Source organism: Euprymna scolopes, chromosome 23 (assembly GCF_053919585.1).
Source record: "Euprymna scolopes isolate OS-2025 chromosome 23, ASM5391958v1, whole genome shotgun sequence".
Classification (NCBI taxonomy): Eukaryota; Metazoa; Mollusca; class Cephalopoda; order Sepiida; family Sepiolidae; genus Euprymna; species Euprymna scolopes.
The window spans coordinates 38,974,905-38,997,123 of record NC_136504.1 but is presented as its reverse complement, the minus strand read 5'-3'; the positions used below and the strand labels follow the sequence as shown (position 1 = coordinate 38,997,123).

At 38.8% G+C, this 22,219-nt stretch overlaps 1 protein-coding gene across 3 annotated transcripts in view; it reads right to left on the bottom strand.

Annotated features, from left to right (window-relative positions):
• LOC145245845 (uncharacterized) overlaps window positions 1-22,219 on the bottom strand; it is a 152,734-nt gene that overhangs the window by 118,202 nt on the left and 12,313 nt on the right. For 2 of the 3 annotated variants that reach the window (XM_080107505.1, XM_080107506.1), the window contains 2 exons: window positions 16,278-17,000; window positions 3,863-4,267 (listed from right to left, as the gene is read on the bottom strand). In XM_080107505.1, the coding sequence (XP_079963631.1) occupies window positions 3,863-4,267; window positions 16,278-16,695 (823 nt within the window). In that variant the 5' untranslated portion in view covers window positions 16,696-17,000. The remainder of the gene's footprint in view (window positions 1-3,862; window positions 4,268-16,277; window positions 17,001-22,219) is intronic. The other variant, XM_080107507.1, reaches the window with a different exon arrangement.

Genomic DNA, 22,219 nt, shown 5'->3' with positions numbered 1-22,219 from the left:
CAGGAAAACTAAGGTCTGGGGACTTGAGCACGGCAAGCTCTCCACCAGGTATGCACACAAACCGTGCCTATTTTATTATAGACTCGCTATCCCAGGCATGTTGCTTGGTTGATAAGGGAGCCGCTTGCAGCATATGGCCGCTAAAACTCCTCGGTAAAAAACCACCAGTATCGCCAATCACATTGCAAGCGATAAATCACTCGGCAATCTCCACGTATGGTCAAATTTCTCGTTCTTTAGACTTGGAATTACGGAGAGACTTTACATGGGTCTTCACGGTGGCCGACTTACCGTACCCCATACTAGGCGCGGACTTTCTGCACCACTTTAACCTATTAGTGGACATTCGAAGACGTCGGCTGATAGACGCTAATACGGAACTTTCCGTCTCTGGGGTAAAAACAAACACCCCCGCTATCAGCCCTGTATTCTTCATTGCTGCGTCTGATGACCCATACCAGACTTTACTGCAAGCATACCCAGAATTGACCAATTTAAATTTTGTGGTCAGCAAACCCACTCACTCAACAAAGCACCATATTGAGACCACAGGTGCACCTGTGTTCTCACGACCACGCCGCCTCCCTGCTGATAAACTTAAGGCAGCAAAGGCAGAATTTAGCCATATGCTGCAGCTGGGAATAATTCGCCCCTCGTCCAGTCCATGGGCTTCCCCTTTGCATATGGTCCCTAAGCGTGATGGGGATTGGCGTCCGACTGGGGACTACCGACAACTGAATGCCATGACGGTACCCGATCGTTACCCAATCCCACACATTCAAGACTTTGCTTCCTCGCTGCATGGTTGTAAGACCTTCTCTAAGCTAGATCTGGTTAAGGCTTACCATCAGATCCCGGTGAATCCGGCCGACATACCCAAGACTGCGGTTACAACTCCATTTGGAGTGTTTGAATTTTTAACTATGCCCTTCGGTTTGCGAAACGCGGCTAGTACCTTTCAGCGCTTCATGGACGAAGTAGTGCGTGACTTAGACTTTGTCTATAATTATATAGATGACATTCTCGTGGCAAGCGCCTCACCTGAGGAACATGCCACTCACCTCCGCCTACTGTTCGAACGGTTTCAGAAATACCAGGTGAGGATTAACCCTGGTAAATGCGTTTTTGGTGCTTCGTCGCTAGTTTTCCTGGGCCACATTATCAGCCCAGACAGTATATCTCCGTTACCAGAAAAGGTGAAGGCCCTACAAAACCTTCAACCACCTACTTCACTTCGCCAACTAAGGCACTTTCTTGGTCTGTTGAACTATTACAGACGTTTCATCCCACACTGTGCAGATCTTCTAGCCCCTCTTTCCGACCTGTTACGCAACAGGAAGAAGAAAAACGAGCAAATCTCACTTAATGAGGTCCAACTAGAAGCGTTCAACGAAGTGAAAACAAAGCTAGCGATGACATCCTTACTTGCACACTCCATACCTGATGCCCAGTATTCTCTGGTCGTTGATGCATCAGGCACAGCTGTAGGTGCAGTGTTGCAACAGCAGCACCAACAACAATTACAGCCTCTCGCATACTTTTCGAGACAGCTGAAACCGGCAGAACAACGTTACAGCACGTTTGGCCGCGAACTCCTAGCAATATACCTCGCAGTGAAACATTTCCAACATTCACTCGAGGGCCGTCAATTCGTGATCTACACCGATCACCATCCGCTTACATACGCACTGCGTGCTAAGCCGGACAAATATTCTCCCCGTGAAACTCGCCACTTGGATTTTGTTTCACAATTTACTAGCAATATCCGACATATTTCCGGTGAACAGAATGCTGCGGCAGATGCTTTGTCTCGCCTTTCCATTAATTCTCTGTCCTCACCATCGGATATCGACTTACAGCAAATGGCCCTAGACCAGCCAAGTCTGGACACTTTGGATCCGTCGTCACCTGAATTTGCAACTTGCAAATTCGCATACCTGCCTGTGCCCACTTCAGACACACAGATCATTTGTGACACCGCAACGGATTCACCTCGACCACTAGTTCCAATGACTCATCGTAGAGTTGTTTTTGACACCCTACACAATCTGGCACACCCCGGATGCAAAGCCACAGTGAAGCTGATTACAGCTAGATTTTTCTGGCCAAATATGAGGCGTGATATCACTGCCTGGACACGTTCCTGTGTATCCTGCCAAAAGTCAAAGGTGCACAAGCATATCCGTGCACCCCTAGGAACATTCAGCACCCCAGACGCTCGGTTCAGCCATGTTCACATAGATCTGGTTGGACCATGGCCGGTCAGTCAGGGATTTACTTATCTCCTGACCTGCATAGACCGTTTGACACGGTGGCTCGAGGCCATTCCCCTCACAGACATTTCGGCTGAGTCCGTAGCGCGAGCCCTTATATCAGGCTGGATATCGCGTTACGGAGTTCCCACCACTGTAACCACAGATCGTGGTGCACAGTTTGAATCCCACCTATTCCAGGAACTTTCCAGAATTCTAGGGATCCAACGTATTCGCACGACAAGCTATCACCCAGCTTCGAACGGGATGATAGAGCGCTTCCATCGCCAATTAAAAGCTGCACTACGTGCTTATCCCGACCAACAGAGATGGAACGAATACGTACCTGTTGTTCTCTTAGGCTGTCGTGCTGCCATTAAAGAGGACCTGGGATACTCTCCGGCCGAACTAGTTTATGGTGCACCTCTATCGTTGCCAGGTCAAATGCTGAGCCCGACAGAGTCTGCACAAATGGATTCAGCTCTGAACGTTGACAGACTGCGAGCTTATTTCAATAAGCTCCCACCTATGCATACTAGGGAACAGACCATAAAATCTTCGGTCCAAAAGGACATTTCGTCTTGGACTCACGTTTTCCTTAGGAAGGACTCTGTGAAAGCCCCTCTTACTCCACCTTATACCGGTCCTTATCGCGTGCTTTCACGTACTAACAAACTTTTCACCATAGACATCAGTGGTAAAAAAGAAACCGTCTCTATTGACAGAATAAAAAAAGCCTTTCTGGACACGAAAACGCAAGAGCCACACATTCCCCCTACATACATGCATCATCAACATACACCTGAAGCAAGTACTCCCAATGCAGACAACTACGTTACTACCACGCGTAGTGGTCGTAGAGTGCATTGGCCAAAGAAGTTGTGCAAGACTGTATATATATAAAAAAAAAAAAAAAAAAAAAATTTTTTTTTTCCTCACACAAAATTTTTTTTGCACAAAGACATTTTCTTCTTTTAAAATAAAATAAAATCCTTTTTCTTCATCCTCAGCATGAAAACCCAGCTTTTCACTGAAAAGCAAGAACATTTTCTCATAAAAAAAAAAAAAAAAACTTTTGTGAACATTTTTTTTTTTCTCTCTTAACAACTGCTACATTTCTTCTTTATCGGCTTTCCGCCTAAGCAGGGGGTGATGTAGCAACCCCCCCTAATGAACTATACTCTCTGGCGGATCAATGCTTCCCTGTAAGTTCTTCGGCCATAGACTGGCCAATCGACAGGCAGGGCGCATTGATCCTGTTGTCCCCAAAAAGAGTGGAGGGGACATCCAACAGTCAGCACAGAGCCGCGAGCGAAGACATACCTTCCTCGCCTCCTCGCCCAGCACCGACAGTCCGACGTGGACCTGACTCAAGAACTTCGAGCTCCACCACTATTATCTCGTGGACTAAAGACTTGCAAAGGTTCAATGTTAAAAGGAGTTTGTCGTTTTTTATCGAGGGTTCTAAAAGATAAATAATTAGCTGGGGTACAACTACCCCACTTAACCTCGAGTGGCCTTTGGGCCTTGATAAGTAGTGACTTACTTGTAAAAATGTTTTTTCTTAATTTCTATTGTAAATGAGTAAAAAGCAAAAATAATTTACTTACTTGAAGTGATTCCTTGAAAAGAAACAACATCTGACTTTGAATTTGAAATTTCTTTCAGTGCTTCAACAATTTTGGTTTTCATAAACTCAGTCACAACAAACAGCAGAATATAAATCTGTCTTTCATGATTTGGGGATGAATTTCGGAATACCGTCAAAATACTTTTAGAGAATTCCTTAAAATTCACAGCTACATTGTCAGGAAGGCTGATTCCAATTGTACAAGAAACAGAGTCATTTTTAAAAACAGTTTTCAGGCAATTGTTAAAGATAGCAATCCAAGAATACTCCTCTTCCCACTTATCTGTCAGATAAATACCAATGTGATGATTCATAGCGATGTTCCAGGATTCATATTCTACGAGTTTGTATTTCTCTTTTCTGTCATGCATAATTTCTTTGCAATCTAAAAAAAAAAATGAATGAAGGACATAGTTTTAAGCAATCATTTTATTTTTAATACTAAAAAAACAAGTAACCACAACATATCGAACACTATACAACACACAATTAAAGATGATAAAAAAAGGTAAGCAAAAAAGAAAAATATTTCATTATTGTCTCGTTTTGTCTATTATCATCTAGTTTCTCATCTATCCTTTCGATTCACCTGCTGTTACAATTGTAACGTTGTCTGCTGACCAGTTTCGTTAAAAATTAATGAATGAGAATATCATGTCAAGTTAAAATCCATTTAGTATTACGCATGTAAACTTGAGAAAAGCATGCCTGAAATGTGTTTGCGTTATAGTGAATAAGCGAAATCACACATTAAATTAAATTCGTTTTTGTTTTGATTTTCAGTCACAAAGGAGCCCGGGCGACAAGATCAAAGTGTAGTATCTGTTCCGACAGATACTGCAAGCAAAGACCAGATGTGGAGGCAACCCCACATACCTGACCTTTAACCAGCTCCCATTTCCCACCTCTCGGGAGTTGGTCCCCTTTTTCCCTTCCCCCTCCCTTCACTCCTCACATTAAAAATTGGCCTTGTGCCTAATTTGCTCGGTGGGGGAGCAAATAAATACCCACAAAGGAGACCAAGACAAAAATTAAGAAATAACTAACTCACTTGTTCTTTTGTACGACACTATTTATTTCCTCATTGTTTACTCACGTGATCTAGAATGTTCTCCGGTGACGTCACTTCGCATTCATTTACATCCTTGCAATGCTACATTACCTTTGCGTTATTACAGTTTTGACTAATTGTCGTCTCCTCGTTCCGTGTTAATAAGAGAGAAAGAAACCAAGGGGAACAAGAGAGAGAGAGAGAGAGAGAGAGAGAAAGAGAGAGAGAGAAAGAGAGAGAAATATGAATATCAAAAAAAAGGAAAGAACAGAGAAAGACCATTCTATGCGTTTCCCCACAAGAATCATATAAGTCAGGCACAAGGCCTTCAAATGTGAACAGCCACAGCTTCTCCAAAAGGGTGCTTATCACTGTGTTACACAGCCTCCTAAAGCATAAAACATATCTGCACTATACACAATGTTTCGAACAAAAAAAAACATAAATACTCTCTCTCAAAACAAAAACATTAAATTTTGTTAGATCACCACTCATTTTCAGATTTCAACAAAATTAAAAGGCTGACATGGCTGCCAAAAAACTCACTAAAACTTAATATAAGTAATATGAAAATTACATACACAGACTAAATGTCAAGACAACAAAACTCTTTAAAATTAAAGCCATACTTAAAGAATGGACACCAAGGTTCTGAAAGTCACACAAGAAGAAAAGGGTTTTATCCAATATTCACATATGGCACACACATATAACCCATTCCTTCCTTCTGAAAATGAAGATCTCCCAGAACGCTTAATGTACCAAGAACACTTCCTTCTAGACTGTGGCTTTTTCACACATAAGCGTTAAAGAATGCGGCAAAAGCAGAAAGTGAAAAAAAAATTCTGTATAGTAAACTAATAATGATTTTATGTTGTTGATATTTATTAAATATTAATAAATGAGGAATCATTTGAAGTTAAAGTCGATTTAGTACTAAACATGTAAACTTAATAAGCAAAATCACACAATATCAAGTCAAATTTGATCAACATTTTGTTTTAATTTCGTAAAACACATAATCTTAATTTCATAAATATCTGTCAAACCCAGCTAGCATCAAATATGTTGTCAACTTTAGCTGAGCGAAGAGTTTCAATAACACTGTTTCGATTCTATGCATCACCCTACGAGAACTATAACGGTCAGGCACAAGGCCTTCAAAAATGTGAATTGTGAATAGTTCCAGCTCCTCTAAATTGGTAGATTTTATTTTTAATCAAGCGTGTTTTCACAAATTTACATGCATAATAATAAATGGATTTAAACTCGAAATTGTTTATCAATTGTTAATATTTAACAAAAACTATAAAAGTCAGGCACAAGGCCTTAAAAAATGTGAACAATTCCGGCTCTTGTAAAGTTCCTCCAAAGGGCGCTTATCATTGTGCCACTCAGCCTTGTAAAAGCTAAAACATATTTATACACTACACAGAATGCTTCAAGCAAATTACAACATCCGCTTATACAAACAAGAGTAAGCATTAAAGAAAATTAGAATGTGACAAAAAATCTGTAGAGTAATTAAAAATGGTTTTATGTTGTTATTTTTGTTAAATATTAATAAATAAGGAATCATTTCAAGTTAAAATCCATTTTTTTTTATATTCAATTTTCACCCCAAACAAGGCACAGTGCCACTTTGAAGCAGGGGCTACTATTAGGGACTTAATTAGCGGGGTCATTATGAAGGGAGATAAACTTGAGAAAAGCATGTCTGAAATTTTAACATTATGGTGAATAAGCGAAATCACACATCAAATTAAATTCGTTTTTGTTTTCATTTTGCTTATTCACATAATGCTGACACATTTCAAGTGTGTTTTCTCAAGTTTAGATGCATAATGCTAATTGGAATTTAACTCGAAACCGTTTCTCATTTCTTAATGTTTAACAAAAAATAACAACAAATTTTTTAATACCTATGCAGCTGTATGAGGAGTTGCTGAATTCGCTACGTTTTAAAAGCATTGCTTCGATTCAACATGTCTCCCCACGAGTACCATAAAAGTCAGGCTCAGCTCTTCAAATCTGAACACCTCCATGGCCAGTTTTTAAAAGCAAAACATTTTATATTAAAATTGGTAATTGTTAGATTTTTTTTAATTAATAATAAATGGATTTTATTTTTAATTAAGCATGTTTTCAAAAGTTTACATGCATAATAATAAATCGATTTAAACTCAAAATTGTTTTTCAAAACTATAAAAGTCAGCAGGCACAAGGCCTTCAAAAATGTAAAGTATTTCTCCACCATCATCTGTTGATTTTAATCTTTTGGCAAAAGATATTTAAATTTCAGCAAAGTGTAGTATCTGTTCTAATACTACACTTCATCTTTTCTGTCTTCGGAAAGAAAAATCCTTATAAACTGAGTGAATCATATTTTTGTTTCAATCCAGAATGCTCCACATTAAAACCTGAGTTATATTCAAGTTGAAGCAAGTGGGCTGGCACCAAGTTGTACTCAAGTTGAAGCAAGTGGGCTGGCACCAAGTCCTGCTGCCACACCCAGGTTCTGCCAACGGCCATTTCATTGCACCAGGGGATAACCACACTCTTCAGCATATTCAGGTACACTTTGGTGTTGACTTTCAAACAGACTTCAAAGATGTGAGGTGGCATGATATGGCCCTCACTTGAAACCACACCAAAGACCATAATCATGACCGGAAACTTTGTTTTCATCACCCTGGGCATGTCTTCGAGTGCTGAACCATTCGGATTTACATTTTAAGGATGCTGGCAATAGTCCTGTTGTCATAACTTGGATCGGTAGAGACCATGAGTTGTACAGCGGTGCATCTCTGATCTTGTTTGTTGAGAACATTGTGTCCCTTTCAGACATGATAGAAGGCTTCTATTGCTCTTGGGATTTGTACACAACTGGCCAATTAGTAGATGGTCTGCAACTAAGAAAACCGGTATTCATCAAAAAAAAAAAAAATGGAATCATGTCATCTTTTCTAGGGCAACAATTTTATCGTTTCACCCTTGCATTCCTTATGTTGAATAAAACCTCTGATATCCAACAAAGAAAATGGATAATATTCTGGCATTTGGATGATTTGAGAGATCGTCGGAAACAACTACTGATGAATGGAATCTCTGATTCCATACCGTTGTCAATTGCACCAACATATTTTTTTTTTTTGTAAAATGAAGTTAATAACTTGAGATATAAGGAATTATGAATAAATTCATTTAGTTTATACATTAAACAAACAAACATACAGGGAGATTCTGGCCTGAAAGTTCTCTTACATGTTTTAAAGCAGCTCATCCTGGCAATCCTCGTAACAAGCTCAGCATACTGATTAACTATGTATCGCGTAAAGTCTATTCCTAATGCCAAACTACACAACATTCGAAAACAACATTACCATTCTTCAATTTACATCAGTCAAAACTGTTAATTCTTGTATTTGCTCTAAAAAAACAACAACCAGGTGAACTAATTGATTAATTCTTCCTAAGATTGAAAAATCTTTCCTCCAAGAATTGCAAGATTGCAGACATCACTGCTTCTTCAGCATGTCAAACGAGTAATCAGATCCTACTTCTCTAACAACAGGACTTTCAGGGCAGAACCACCCTGTATATTTGTTTGTTTCCATGCAATGCATAAACTGAATGAATTTAAACAAACAGAATGAATAAAATAAAATATGTATTACGAAAATAAACATATATTTATTTTCATTTGAAATTTATAAATATACTGGCATGGATGCCCGGCGTTGCCCGGGTATTTGGCGGTGTATGTTGAGCAATAAAAAAAAAATTTTAAAAAGCGGTCAATTTTTTAAAACTTTGACCCTTATTATGACTCCTTAAAATTTATTGTTTGGGGCTTAAATCAAGTTATTAAGTTAGATCCAATGTCCAAGGAACCTATATCTAAAATTTCAAGTGTGTAGACCCAAAAAGTTCTCAAAGGTCAAATCATTGAACTTTGACCCCTTAATCGCCAAATATTTGGCCAAAAACCGATCACATCGATTTTTCCAAATCTCAGTACCCTGTATATAAAATTTCGAGTCTGTAGACTAAAAATTGACAGAGTTATTGCATAGGGAAATGTACACACACAGACAGACACTTTCAATTTTATAGATATACTAGCATGGGTGCCCGGCTTTGCCCGAGTATTTGGAGGTGTATGTTAAGCAAAAAAAAAAAAAAAGCGGTCAATTTTTTCAACTTTGACCCCTATTATGACCCCTTAAAATTTATTGTTTTGGGTTCAAATCAAGTTATTAAGTTAGATCCATGTCCAAGGAACCTATATCTAAAATTTCAAGTGTTTAGACCAAAAATTGTCGGAGGAGTTTGGTAGAGTTCTCAAAGGTTAAATCGTTGAACTTTGACCCCTTAATCACCAAATTTCTGCCCGAAAACCGATCACATTGATTTTTCCAAATCTCAGTACCCTGTATATAAAATTTCGAGTCTGTAGACTTAAAATTTACAGAGTTATCCCGTAGGCAAATGTACACACACAGACATACAGACAGACAGATACACAGACATGTTCACTTTTATACATATACTAGCATTTCAGCCCGGCGTTGCCCAGGTGTTTGGATGTCTCTGTTGAACACAAAAAAAAATGTGGTAGTAGGAAGGCAGGCTCGAACCTGTACCGTGAAGGAGGAAAAGAACGGGGTAAAAACCTGACGCCAATGCTGTTACAACAACCGCCAACCCGGAAGCGAGATTTTTTAAAATTAAGGCTACACAATCATAAGGAGATGATAAATTTCAAAAATATCGGCGAAAAAACTGACCCCCTGTAATAAAGTGCCTAGTTGAAGGAGAAGATATTAATGTTTTTAGCCAATTTTTCGATATTTGTCGTATGAACGGTCGAACTTTAAAACTATACTGATCTTGGTAAAATCCGTCGCCTCTGTTGAAAGTTTTAGGCAGACATGCAAACATACATACATACATAAATTTATATATTGGTAACTAAAAATTTTTGACCCAAACCAATGAAAAAGCTCACCCTATCTATGAATACCATTTATGTAAAATTTCAAATGTTTAGATCAGAAATTGTCTGAGTAATTTGGAAGAAACCGCAGAAGTCAATTATTTTTTAACTTTGATCCCTTTTTTGATCCCTTATCATTTATTGTTTTGGGCTCAAATCAAGTTATTAAGCTAGATCCATGTCCAAGGAACCTATACCTAAAATTTCAAGTGTTTAGACCAAAAATTGTCGGAGAAGTTTGGTAGAGTTCTCAAAGGTCAAATCGCTCAACTTTGACCCCTTAATCGCAAAATTTCTGCCCGAAAACCAATAACATCAATTTTCCCAAATCTGAGTACCCTGTATATCAAATTTCGAGTCTGTAGGCTTAAAATTGACAGAGTTATTGTGTAGGGAAATGTACACAGACACACACACGCACACAGACAGACACTTTCACTTTTATAGATATATATATAGATAGATCGATAAATTTCAGTTACACTTCATTCTTGAAATGTTACTTATTGGAGTGCTATTTATAAGAAATTGAGCCGAACAGAGGAGTGAGTAAATCAACGTTTATTTAGCATGAGAGCTAGGTAAGTAAGGTTACATCCGGGCCTATACAAAGGGAGGTAATTGATTTAGTGCATTACTACAACATCCTCTCTGTTTAGTTCATTGTGTATATTTGTGTGCATGTGTGTGTGTGTGTGTGTGTGTGTGTGTGTGTGTGTGTGTGTGTGTTTGTTTTTTCTTTTTTGGTTTTGTTGTTGTGACAGTTCATGTCATTGGTTTGTGAAGTGGGGTCAGTTTTTGTATCGTGAGGGTGTTCTAATAGTTCTGCCAGATTTGGTTTGGAGTGGGCCATACCTGCTTTTGTTCCGTGGGGTGTGTTGCTGTTGGTTTCGTTGGTTTTGTCCTCAGCCTTTATTTCCTCTGGCTTGGTCCTATCATGTGGAATATCAGGTTCAGGGATTTGAAAACATACTTTCTTAGTTGCTGGGAAAGGTATGGCACACAGATGGGTGCGGGTGCGACGGAGTCTTGCGCCATTAGGCATTTCGACTATATATGTGTGATCTGTCCTGCTGAGTATACGCACACATTGGCCTGGATATAGTGGTGATAGTCGTCTGGCTCCGCTGTGCTGATCATGGTGGGTCTTCATGTTTGACGACCTTGCCTGTAGTTGGTCGCGGTGGTCTTCTTTGCCTGGTTCTGACCGGCTGGGTAGAGTGGTAGGTATTGGCCTGCCAAACAGCATTTCGGCTGGCGAAGGGAGTTTGCTATCTATTGGTGTTGCTCTGGCCTGAAGCAGAGCAAGGTGGATATCAGTTCTCTCCCTTTTGCACTTCTTTATGATCGACTTGATATTTCTCACATGTCTTTCCTCAAAGCCATTGCTTCTAGCATAGTGGGGTGAGCTTGTCACATGTCTTATGCCCCAGGATTTTATGAAGTTTTGGAACGCATGTCCAGAGTACTGGGGGGGCCATTGTCGGTTATAATTTCGTCCGGGCGACCAAAATGTGAGGCATAGTATTTGATTTTGTCTGCCACTGCTTTGCTGGTTATAGGCAATATCATTTCATCGACGATGGGATATTTAGAGTCGATGGTGAGTAGGTATTGTTGTCCATCAATTTCGAATATGTCGGATGCGATGAGCTTCCAAGGCTGGGATGGAATGTCATGTGAGAGCAGTGGTTCGTGCCTGTGCGCATCCGGGTACTCTTGGCATAGTGTGCACGACCTGCACATCCTTTCAATATCCTTATTGATATTGATCCAGTACACACATTCTCTGGCAAGCCGGCATGTTTTTTCAATGCCTTGGTGGACTTGGTGGAGCTGGTGGAGAATGACTTTTCTCATGGTTTCTGGGATGAGAACTTGTCTGCTTTTAAATAAAATTCCCGATTCAACAGCAAGTGCATCGCGGAAAGACTAGTATGGGTGGGTCCCTGTAGGTAAATCACGGATGTTGTCAGGCCACCCTTGGTGTATGACCTCCTTGATGAGATTCATGGTTGGGTCTCTGATAGTTTCCATCCGTAGCATCTTCTGCTTTTCCTGTGAGAAGTTAATGGTTGAGATGGTTTGGTCTTTGTTGACCTCTGTGTTTAGGTTGTCAACCCTCTCATCCAGCTCAATTGATTTTTTGTTGTCAGGGTTGGTTAGCCGGCTTAGGGTGTCAGCAAGGATCAATTCATTGCCCGGTCTATACATGATGTTGTAGCTGTGCCCCTGGATCTTTAGCAGCATGCACTGTAACCGGTATGGTGCTGTATGCAGTGGCTTGGCGCAGATTATTACCAGTGGCTTATGGACCATGATGAAGGAATAGGCTTTTCCGTGAAGGTATGTATGGTACCATTGAATGCCATGCACCACGGCCAACATTTCCTGTTCAATGTTGCTGTATTGGGTTTGGGCATTGGTAAGCGTCTTCGATCCAAATGCAATCGGTTCGCCATTCTGGGTCAGGACTACACCCAGGCCCATCTGCGAAGCATCCACCTTGAGCGTTGTAGGCTTGGCCTAGTCGTAGTATGACAGGCATGTGTCCTGGGAGATCATCTCTTTAAGCTGGTCGTAGAACCTTTGGTGTCCAAAGTCCCAAACCCATGGTGCTTGGGATTTAAGAAGACCGCGTAGTAGGTGTGCCTTCTCAGCATAGTTGGGAATGTATGGGGACAGGTAGTTCAACATACCCAAGAAGTGTTGCAGTTCCTCCTTGTTTTGTGGGTTTGGCATCTTCTTTATATCACATACTTTGTCCGGGTCTGGCTTTATTCCATTAGGGGTGTAGACGTTCCCATAAAAAGATATGGTGGGCTGTTTTATAAAGCATTTCTGGCTGTTAAAGACGAGACCCGTTTCAGCTGCTCGGGTCATGAGTTTGCGTAGATTGATGTCATGGTCTTCGTTGTTCTGGCCAAATACTGCCACATCATCAGCGATACTGGCCACACCATCTAGGATTTAATCCATTTTTGCTTGGAAAATATCCTGGGAGACGTTAAGGCCAAATGGTAAGCGTTTCCAGCATACCCGTCCAAAAGGTGTCCTGCAGGTGGTCAAGAGCTGTGACTCTTCATCCAAGTGTATCGACCAGTATCCAGCCTTGGCATCGAGTTTGCTAAATACTTTGGCTTTTGAAAAAGCTGGGTTCATGTTGGGTATTTTGTGTGGGCACCTCTTGAAACTTGCATTAAGCTTCTGTGGATCCATGCATATTCGGAGCGACCCATCTTTCTTTGTGCTGTACACGAGGCTGGAGCACCAATCTGTGTGTTCTTTGACCTTCATAAGCACATCTTCCTCAGTGAGCCTATTGATTTCCTCCTTTATTTTATCCTTGAGGTGGATGCTGCATTTCCATGGAGGGTCAATGAAAGGCTCGGCACCTTCCTTCAGTAGGAGTTTGGCAGTCTTACTAAAATTTCCTATCCTGTCAAACTGATTTGGGAAACTGGACATCAGTTGGGTGATGGAGATGATGGGTGCAGCTGGGCATCTTTTGAGAGTGTCAACATGAATTGTGATAAGATTCAGCCTTTCACATGTTGGGAGCTCCACAACTGCAGGTCCTGGTACTTCTACAATGTAGAACAATGTATTCGTCCACTCCAAGTCCTTATGTTAACATGGGAAGCTAATAGATCCCAGGCATCGGATGTGCTCGCCTTTGTATGAGGTCAGTTTAACATGTGGACAGGGTTTTAAGATGGACAGGGCTGCTTGAGATTTGCCATACATGGAAAGTTCGCAGTGGCAGAGTGTTGCCTGATGCCCCAGAGTCGATTTTCATTTATAAGGTGTGGTGCGTTCTATACTTTAGGAGAGGTGGCCTGATGTTCAGGGTTGTGTAGGCCTCATCCCTAGGTCTCTTAATGATGCTGTTCATGTATTTTGTACTGACGATGATGGAGTGAAAATGCTGCAGATAAGCGTCCTCATCACTGCTGGTATCTATATGATCAAAACTTTTCCCATATGTCCTGCCTTCGGTTCTCTTTGGGGTTTGGTTTCGGTGTCTGCGAGAATTGCTGTGGTGCTTGCCTTTTCTTCTGTGGTCTTTGGTTTTTGCCTTTCTGCAGCATCTCGCCCAGTGTCCCTTGCTTCCACATGCAGAACACTCATCATTATATGCTGGGCATTGACTGGGCTTGTGGCTGGTATTGCAGTTCCCACACTTCCTGCCTCGGTTGACGTTGTCAATTCTTTTAGTTTTCAGCATTCCGACCTGGTTTAGTTGCTCATTCCCAGCGGTGAGGGCATCGTACTTCTGACCCTTGGTTAGCACGTTGGTTATGCTATACCCCGTTAGTTTGCTATAGAGCTCATTTCTGAAGGCTTCGTTATGGTGTTGAGAAAATAATCAGCTCTATTAATCTCTCTCTCAGCTCCTCATCTGTACAATCACATTTATGTGCTAAGGTTCTGGCTCATGTAACGAAGTCGTCCAGCGTCTCGTTTTGTTTCTGACAGTACTGCATTAGGTGAAGTCTGTGAATTCGGAAGTTTACATTCACCCAGAGTTGGCTTTAGAAGAAATTCCACAGGTGTTTCGGTGACTGCTTTTCCTCGTTAATGAGTCTTAGGCCTTGGTCGCCTATATCTTGGCATATTTTCTAAGCTTGCTTTGTGCGTTCAGTAATTTCTTCATCCTCTATATAGCGGTTCATTTTCTGTTTGAACAGGGACATACCTTCGCTGAGGTCTGGGTCTGACCAGTTCATAGTCGGTAGGAGGTGTGCCATAATTTATTGTTTGTTGATGTTTTCGACGGCAAATAATAATATTATTATTATTGTTATTATTTCTGTTTTTTTTTGTTATTTTTTACAAGAGCGAGGCTCTAAGAGGTGTAAATAATATGTACTCACGCTTTTTTTTCCAATATGGCGTCGTTCATATCCCCATGTGGTCACTGGCCGACTGTGCGTGTGCAAAGTTTCTTTTTCTGTCTGTTATTTTCTTTTCTTTGTTGCCGTCGTAGTGCTGTTCTTTATGTATATATTTATTTATGGCTATTTAATCCCACTGTTGCCACCATGAAGTGTTACTTATTGGAGTGCTATTTATAAGAAATAAAGCCGAACAGAGGAGCGAGTAAATCGACGCTTATTTAGCATGAGAGCTAGGCCAGTATTGTTACATCCGGGCCTATACAAAGGGAGGTAATTGGTTTAGTGCATTACTACAACAATCCTCGGTGTTTCTTTCTTTTCTTTTTTTTTTTTGCCATGTTGTTGTTGGAGTAGAAAAGAAAGAAATACTGAGGATGAAGCGTAACTTCGAAATATATTCATAAATTTCAAACAAAAATAACTTATGTTTATTTTTGTAATGCGTTGTTTTTGGCTTCAAATGTATCTAATACATATTTTATTTTATTCAAACTCACTGAATGCTTTTATCAAGGAACACACTCTTAATGCAAACAAAATGAATTTTAAACAAAACAAACATGAGGGAACACATGCTCGTTAAGATAGAGTCAACAGATCGACTTTTTGAAAATATGTTGTTTTAAGCAAAAACAATATTACATACTTAATTGTTACGCCGAAAATAGTAATATATCCAAAAATTATGAAAAATCATCAAGTAGAAAGTTAAAAGTAATTTTTACAGACAATTAGGTAAAATCGCATTTTTCTTTAGACATTATAAAGTAGACAGTAGGAGTTTACATGCAGGGGACATAACTCCGAAACGAATATTTTAGATTACTTGTTCATTACTGCAATATTTGTTGTCTATAGGGATAAACTTTTTTTTTTACTAAAAAATCTATGGTCCCCCCTCACAAAACTTTCACAAGAAACACTCGTCTAGCTGTAAACACTATCAATAATTCCCCCCACTCTTTATCTGTGCCTAAACCTAAACGTAGATTCCATGAACAAAGCTTCTTTCTTAGAACTGCACGCCTGTGGAATTGTCTTCCGTTTTCCTGCTTTCCGGCTGACTACAATATGGTTGTCTTCAAGTCTAACGTAAATAAGTTCTTGATGAGCTGTTCCATATAAGTTATCAAATTTACCGAATTTTCATTACTAATGATTACTATATTGTCCAATTTCTACTGTACACTCTTTAACCCTTATCCTTGAGAGGCCTCTTGGCCTTGATAATGTGGTGATGCCTATGTAAAAAAAAAAAAAAAAAACACACAATAGCAATTGTTCTACTCAATTAATTTTCATAATTTTGGGATATATTACTATTTTCGACATGACAATTAAGTACATAATATTGTTTTTGATTAAAACGATGTTTTTTAAAAAATCAATCCGTCAACTGTATCTTAACAAGCACCCACATGTCGTATATGAAAAAGTTGCCTACCTGATGTCGGTTCATTGCAATCGATAGTGATGAGAGAGTCAACAGGAATACTTTTAGGATCGTTGCTCAAAACACAAGAAATGCTTGTCTGTTGATTTACGTGAAAAATTACAGGAATCTCTGCCATTGTCGCATAATGATACAGATTGCCTTTCACATTAAACTCTTTTTCCACATCCGATAAAATTAATTCCTTACTCGCTTGAAACATTTCATATTGGTTGTTGTTAAGTAGATAACTTTGGGAAGTTACTTTTTCCATTTCTTCCTTCAGTTCAGTAAAACGGCGTTTTTTGGAGGCGGAAAACTCAATCACGCTCTCATCCGTTTCCATAGGCTCTAAATCAGAGAATTCTCTACGACGCTTCAAAAATTCCATCATATACGGAGAAATTTTAATGCTGATGGGATCTACCATCTTACAAAGAACAACATATGATTTTGATGCTGACGTGCTACCATAAAAAAATTTGTGAAATGTTCTATTATTAAGTTGAGTGAAAAAAAAAAGTTTTAGAGGTTGACAAAATCTATTTGTTCAGTTTCTCTAACCAGAATTTAGTTGAACTCTGTGAAGTTTTATATATGAAAACACTTTTATTACATCAGTTGAAATGTATGTACCGCAACCCAGCAGGTAAGAATGATTCCTTCAAGATTGGCAGAGGACAGTTTTGCAGGAAAAGTCACTTTTAATCATAGATGGTTCTTAATGAGGTTTATCTACAAAATAAAAAGAAAAGAAAGAATATGTGTCCCATTTTTAGTTCATGCTGGATAATCCTGACAAAGTAAGAAAGATAATTAATCTAGACTTTTTTCAAAGATTATTTGGGGGAGGGGTGGGGAGTAAAGTTATTAATAATAAAACAGCAAACATTTGGGGAGGGGGGATAAAGAAACAATGAAACACTAATAAAAAAAACTAAGAAACAATATTTGGCTCTTCTGCATTTCAACTTTACAGGGCAATTTTTTGTTTTCTTTTTTGAAGAGTTCCACTCGAGACAAGAGAAGACAATCATGAAATTTATAGCCAAGAATTTCTTTGAAAATGGATGTAAATGCTCTTAATTTGGAAGACATATTTTATTTTATATTGGACTAGAAAGAAACAGAAGATTTATTACAGATGTAGAGATGTGTGCCTATAGATCCAAAATAATATTCACAAAAAAAAAACAGGCATTAAATAAAAGTGTCCATTTAAAAAAAAAAAAAAAAAAGAGAAAATGTCCATTTAATTCAATAAATGTTCCAGTTTTGTTTTGATTTACCAATAAATTCTGTGATTGCCTTCCTTTGTCCTGTGCGGAACTCTTCAAAAATGAAAGCAAAAAAAAAAAAAAAACAGAATAATAATCTTGAAAACTTAATATACAAAAGTGCTCAATATTTATAGTTTTTGAATACATAGAATAATATAAAGAAATACTTTACCTTTTTTGTCACCTCTACATGAATTCAATTAAATCTATCAGATTTATGGCCTTTTCTGCTCAATAAACACTTTCTGAGGGGCTGCCGATTTAACTTGTTCTATGAAGTCGAGGAAGCGTGTCAAGAATTCTTTGATTCAAAGCCAGCTGATGGTACTGTGACCAGATCCAGAAGCTTGCAGATCGATGGCAGAAAGTTTGGAAAATGATGGCCTTTATTTTGAGGATTAATTTTTTTTTTCTATGTTCTTACTCAGTGAGTTAAATTTCAATTTTTTAGCAAGTGTTTACGAACTTTTGAGGCAACATAATGCATGCAACGTTTCAAAAGAGAAGAGGGTTAAGAAAAATCATAAATTGTCATATTTTAATATTTAAAAATTGAAAGTGTTTAATAAATTATTAAACAAACCTTCCATTCTTTTACGAGCATAAAATCGAAAGAAGTTATCTCCCTTATTTTGTTAGCATTAAACAACGTAAAGAAAAGGTTTTAAAAAAATGTGCAAACAAATAACAATTTTAAATGTTAAATAACGAAACCTGAGTTGATTTTTCTCTCTTAGCTGGCGAGATTTCAACAAGGAAAAATGTGTCTGCATACTGGATAATGCGAACGTACTATGGATAGATATAGCAAGACAGGTTATCTATTTATTTTTCTAGCTCTTTCTGTTTCTCACATATACGAAAATACCGTTTCTCTATGACTGTATTTTTTGTTTCAAATAAATCTTATAAAAATTACACATAGGCGTCCGAGTAGTTTTGTGTCAATAGATGATCAGCAACTTGGGTTCACAACGACGACAATGACACAAGTGTATAATGAATTTATGTCATCTCATATATTTTTGTTGCTAGTTAGGAAGTAATAATTTTCAATGTTGATTATTTTTAAATGTTTTAAAAAAGAGTGGGAATAAAATCATAAAAAGTTATCTCCCTTACTTTGTCAGCATTGAGCAACATGAACTAAAAAAATAAAGGACTCAATTTATTAACAGATATTTTTATAATTTCTTTTACGTACTCATAGTAGTGGACAACCTGTAATATGACGGATTTCTTTTCTTTTTTAAAAATTTTTTTTCACCTAAAGCACAATACCACTTAGATGTAAGGGGCTATTACTTGGGATCCAAACTACAGGGATACTATTTAGGGAGTTGAGCAGCGAGATGTCTATTCACATTATACTTAAATTTCTGCATGTCAGTACAGTCAGGTAAGAAGGGACCCGGGATGGCATTTCAAAGTCTAGCAGTTTAGGGGAAGAAACTATTAGAGTAGAAGGTTTTCCGGCATCTCTACAGTATAGGGTTGGGTTGGTTGGTTGGTTGTTTTTGTTTTACGGCATATCAACCCTTTTCGGGTTATTTAATGCCGAATCCAAAGATTCGGAAGAAAAATATTTTTAATAGAATATATTTGTTGTTTTCACGTTGTTTTCTATTTAACCGATAGTTGGGACCCTAACAGGTACTACCGCTCCGGGTCAGAGTGGACCTGGGAGCAATGATAATTAAAGGGTGGCTCCACACTCCCCAAAGCCCACAAGCTGGGGCCTCACCACTGGATATAGTTTAAGGTCATATCCAGGACCCCCATTGAGGGACTTTTACCCTCTGCAGGGGGGCAGTCGGCATATTCTAATGCCCCACCGACAGGGCCACTATAGGTTAGGAGTTTACTACTTGTCATTAGAATGTTAGGAAGTAATAACTTTCAATATCGATTATTTTTTAAGCGTTTGAAAAGAGAACAAGAATCAAATTACAAATAAGTTATCTCCTTTTTTCAGCATTAAACAACATAAACTTAAAAAAGGACCGAATGTACTAAGAGGTATATTCTTAATTAGGTCCTTCTTAGACAATAGGACCATCCAGGATGTCATCGATGGGTGTACATCCAAGCAGCATAACATTAATGCGGGAGTGCTTCAGTGGTCGAAATTTGGACCACTATTATTCTTGATATTCATAAACAACCTCCCTGACAATACCGTGTCTGAGATGAGTATATTTGCTGATGATACAATGCTCTATAATATTCACGACGGAAAGACCAGTTGCACACAAATCAAAGACAATGGTAGAACCGTTAGAAAATGACCTCCAGACGGTAATGGAATAGGGCCACAAATGGATGGTAACATTTAATGCTAGTAAGACTAAACTGCTCTCCTTTGACAATTACAAGACGCCTTTCCTACCACCGATATCTATGACAAATAACACCTTACCTGAAAACTCATCGGCCTAACATTCACGGTCAATATGAACTGGAACAAATACATTGAAGACATTGCAAAGGCTGCTGCAAAGAAAGTGAGTTCCCTCTATTGAGCTAGAAGACTACTCACACCTGAGAGTATCCTGTATCTCTAAAAGGCCACCATTCACCCATGCATGGAGTATTGTTGCCACATCTGGGCTGGTGCATCTACCACTATAGTCTTCCTCTTGGGTTGGGTCCAAAAAAAGAGTCTTCAACCTAATAGGTCCCACTTTGTCAACTAAGCCCCAACATCTGTCCCATCCCCACAATGCTGCATCTTTGTGCCTGTTTTACAAGTATTTTAATGGAATGTGCTCTGATGAACTCGTAGCACTTGTGCCCCGTCTCAACATACATATTCCCAACAAACCCGCTTAGCAAAAAAATCACTCCCCTTCATTATTGAGGTCCCTAAATGCCAGAAAGCTTTCTACTCTAATAGTTTCTTCCCTCAAACAGCTAGACTTTGGAATTCCCTTCCAGTTGCCTGATTCCCTGGCTGTACAGATATGCAGAAGTTTAAATGTAATGTAATCCAATATCTTGTTAATCTTTCCTAGGCATGGTTCCAAATAGTAGCACCTCACGTCCAAGTGGCAATATACCTTGTTAAGAGTGAACGTAAGTACAAGAAAAAAAAATGCAATTTTACCCAAAATTTTCCATAAAAATTACTTTTACCGATAAATAACTTTCTACTCAATGAATTTTCGTAATTTCTAAATCTATTACTACTTTCGACATGATAATTAAGTACGTAAAGCTTTGCTTAAAGCGGCATATTTTTTAAAAAATCGACCTGTCAACTCTATCTTAACAAGCACCCAAAGTTACTAGTCTATCTTTCAGATTTTACATTGAGGAATTGTACAGTAAATTGCGACCACATGTGAATGGAAAATAAAGTATTCTTCATCGGTCATACTGTTGTTCCTCATATTTAGACCTGTGCTACTGTTATACATATATATTTTTATGGTTTCGCTAATACATATTTTATTGAATGCATGTGCACGAAAACAAACATGGCGACCAGTGAAAACAATACAAAATACATTGGATCATAAGGTTCTCAATATCATAAAAAGTACTTGCCGGCAACAATTTTAAATATGAGATTAGTTCAAAACAAACCCGAATAATCCTAAGAATTAATTTTTTACAGGTAAGTCTTTAGTTGGATGGGTTGCATTCAGTATGGACTTCGGGGCTAACTAACAAACTGAAAAGGCAGTTCTTCAAGACAGTGGTAGAGTCTGTCCTTGTTTACGGTGCTACAACCTGGACACTCACCAAAAGATTGGAAAGAAAACTAGCCGGCACACACATACACTTGTATGCTACGAACAGTATTAAATATATCTTGGCAAAATCATCCCACGAAGCAGCAACTTTATGGCAACCTACCTGCCATATCTAATACCATCAGGAAAAGACAGCTTCGATTTTCCGGTCATTGTCTGAGAAGCAAGCATGAATTGATGAGTGATGTATTGCTATGGACTCCATGACATGGACGCACAAGCAAAGGACGACCTAGATCCACGTACATCCAGCAAATAGCATACAACGCCAACTGTGAACCTGAAGATCTGAGGCAGCTAAAGGAAGACAGGAAACTCTGGAGAGGAAGAGTCAAATTGGTCTAGGCAAGGAGCCTGTCCTGATGATGATGGTGATGAAGTCTTTAGTTTGTACTCTAGCTCACATTGACCATTAATTATTGCCACTAGATTGATAAATGAGAAATTCTTTATATAAGAGGGGTGTGTGTGTTCTCATTGAGTGGTTCCAAAATGGAGGATTGATTTACTAGAACATTGTATTAAAAACTTAGCCCGACCTAAAAATCTTGAAACCTTTGCATTTTTTTTTTTTTTCATAATCTGGTAGTCCAATGGGTAATAATTCACTGAAAATGCACACACACACACAAAAAGAAAATAATAATATATAGGGGGGGGGGGGTCTCGTACATGTTGACCAATAAAACAATATTTATTCATGAAGTTTACAGTAGGTTGTTATATTTAATTTATTGGAGTACTGTTGCCACATCTAGGCAGGAGGTTCTCGGAGCACCCATTCCTGCATTGATAGTTAAAAAAAACCGACTTCGTAATCTCATAGGTGATGCCCTTTTCTCTTCCCTGCAGCCTCTTTCCTACAGAAGAGATGTTGCGGGCATGTCTCTGCTCTATTGTTATTTTCATAGCAAAT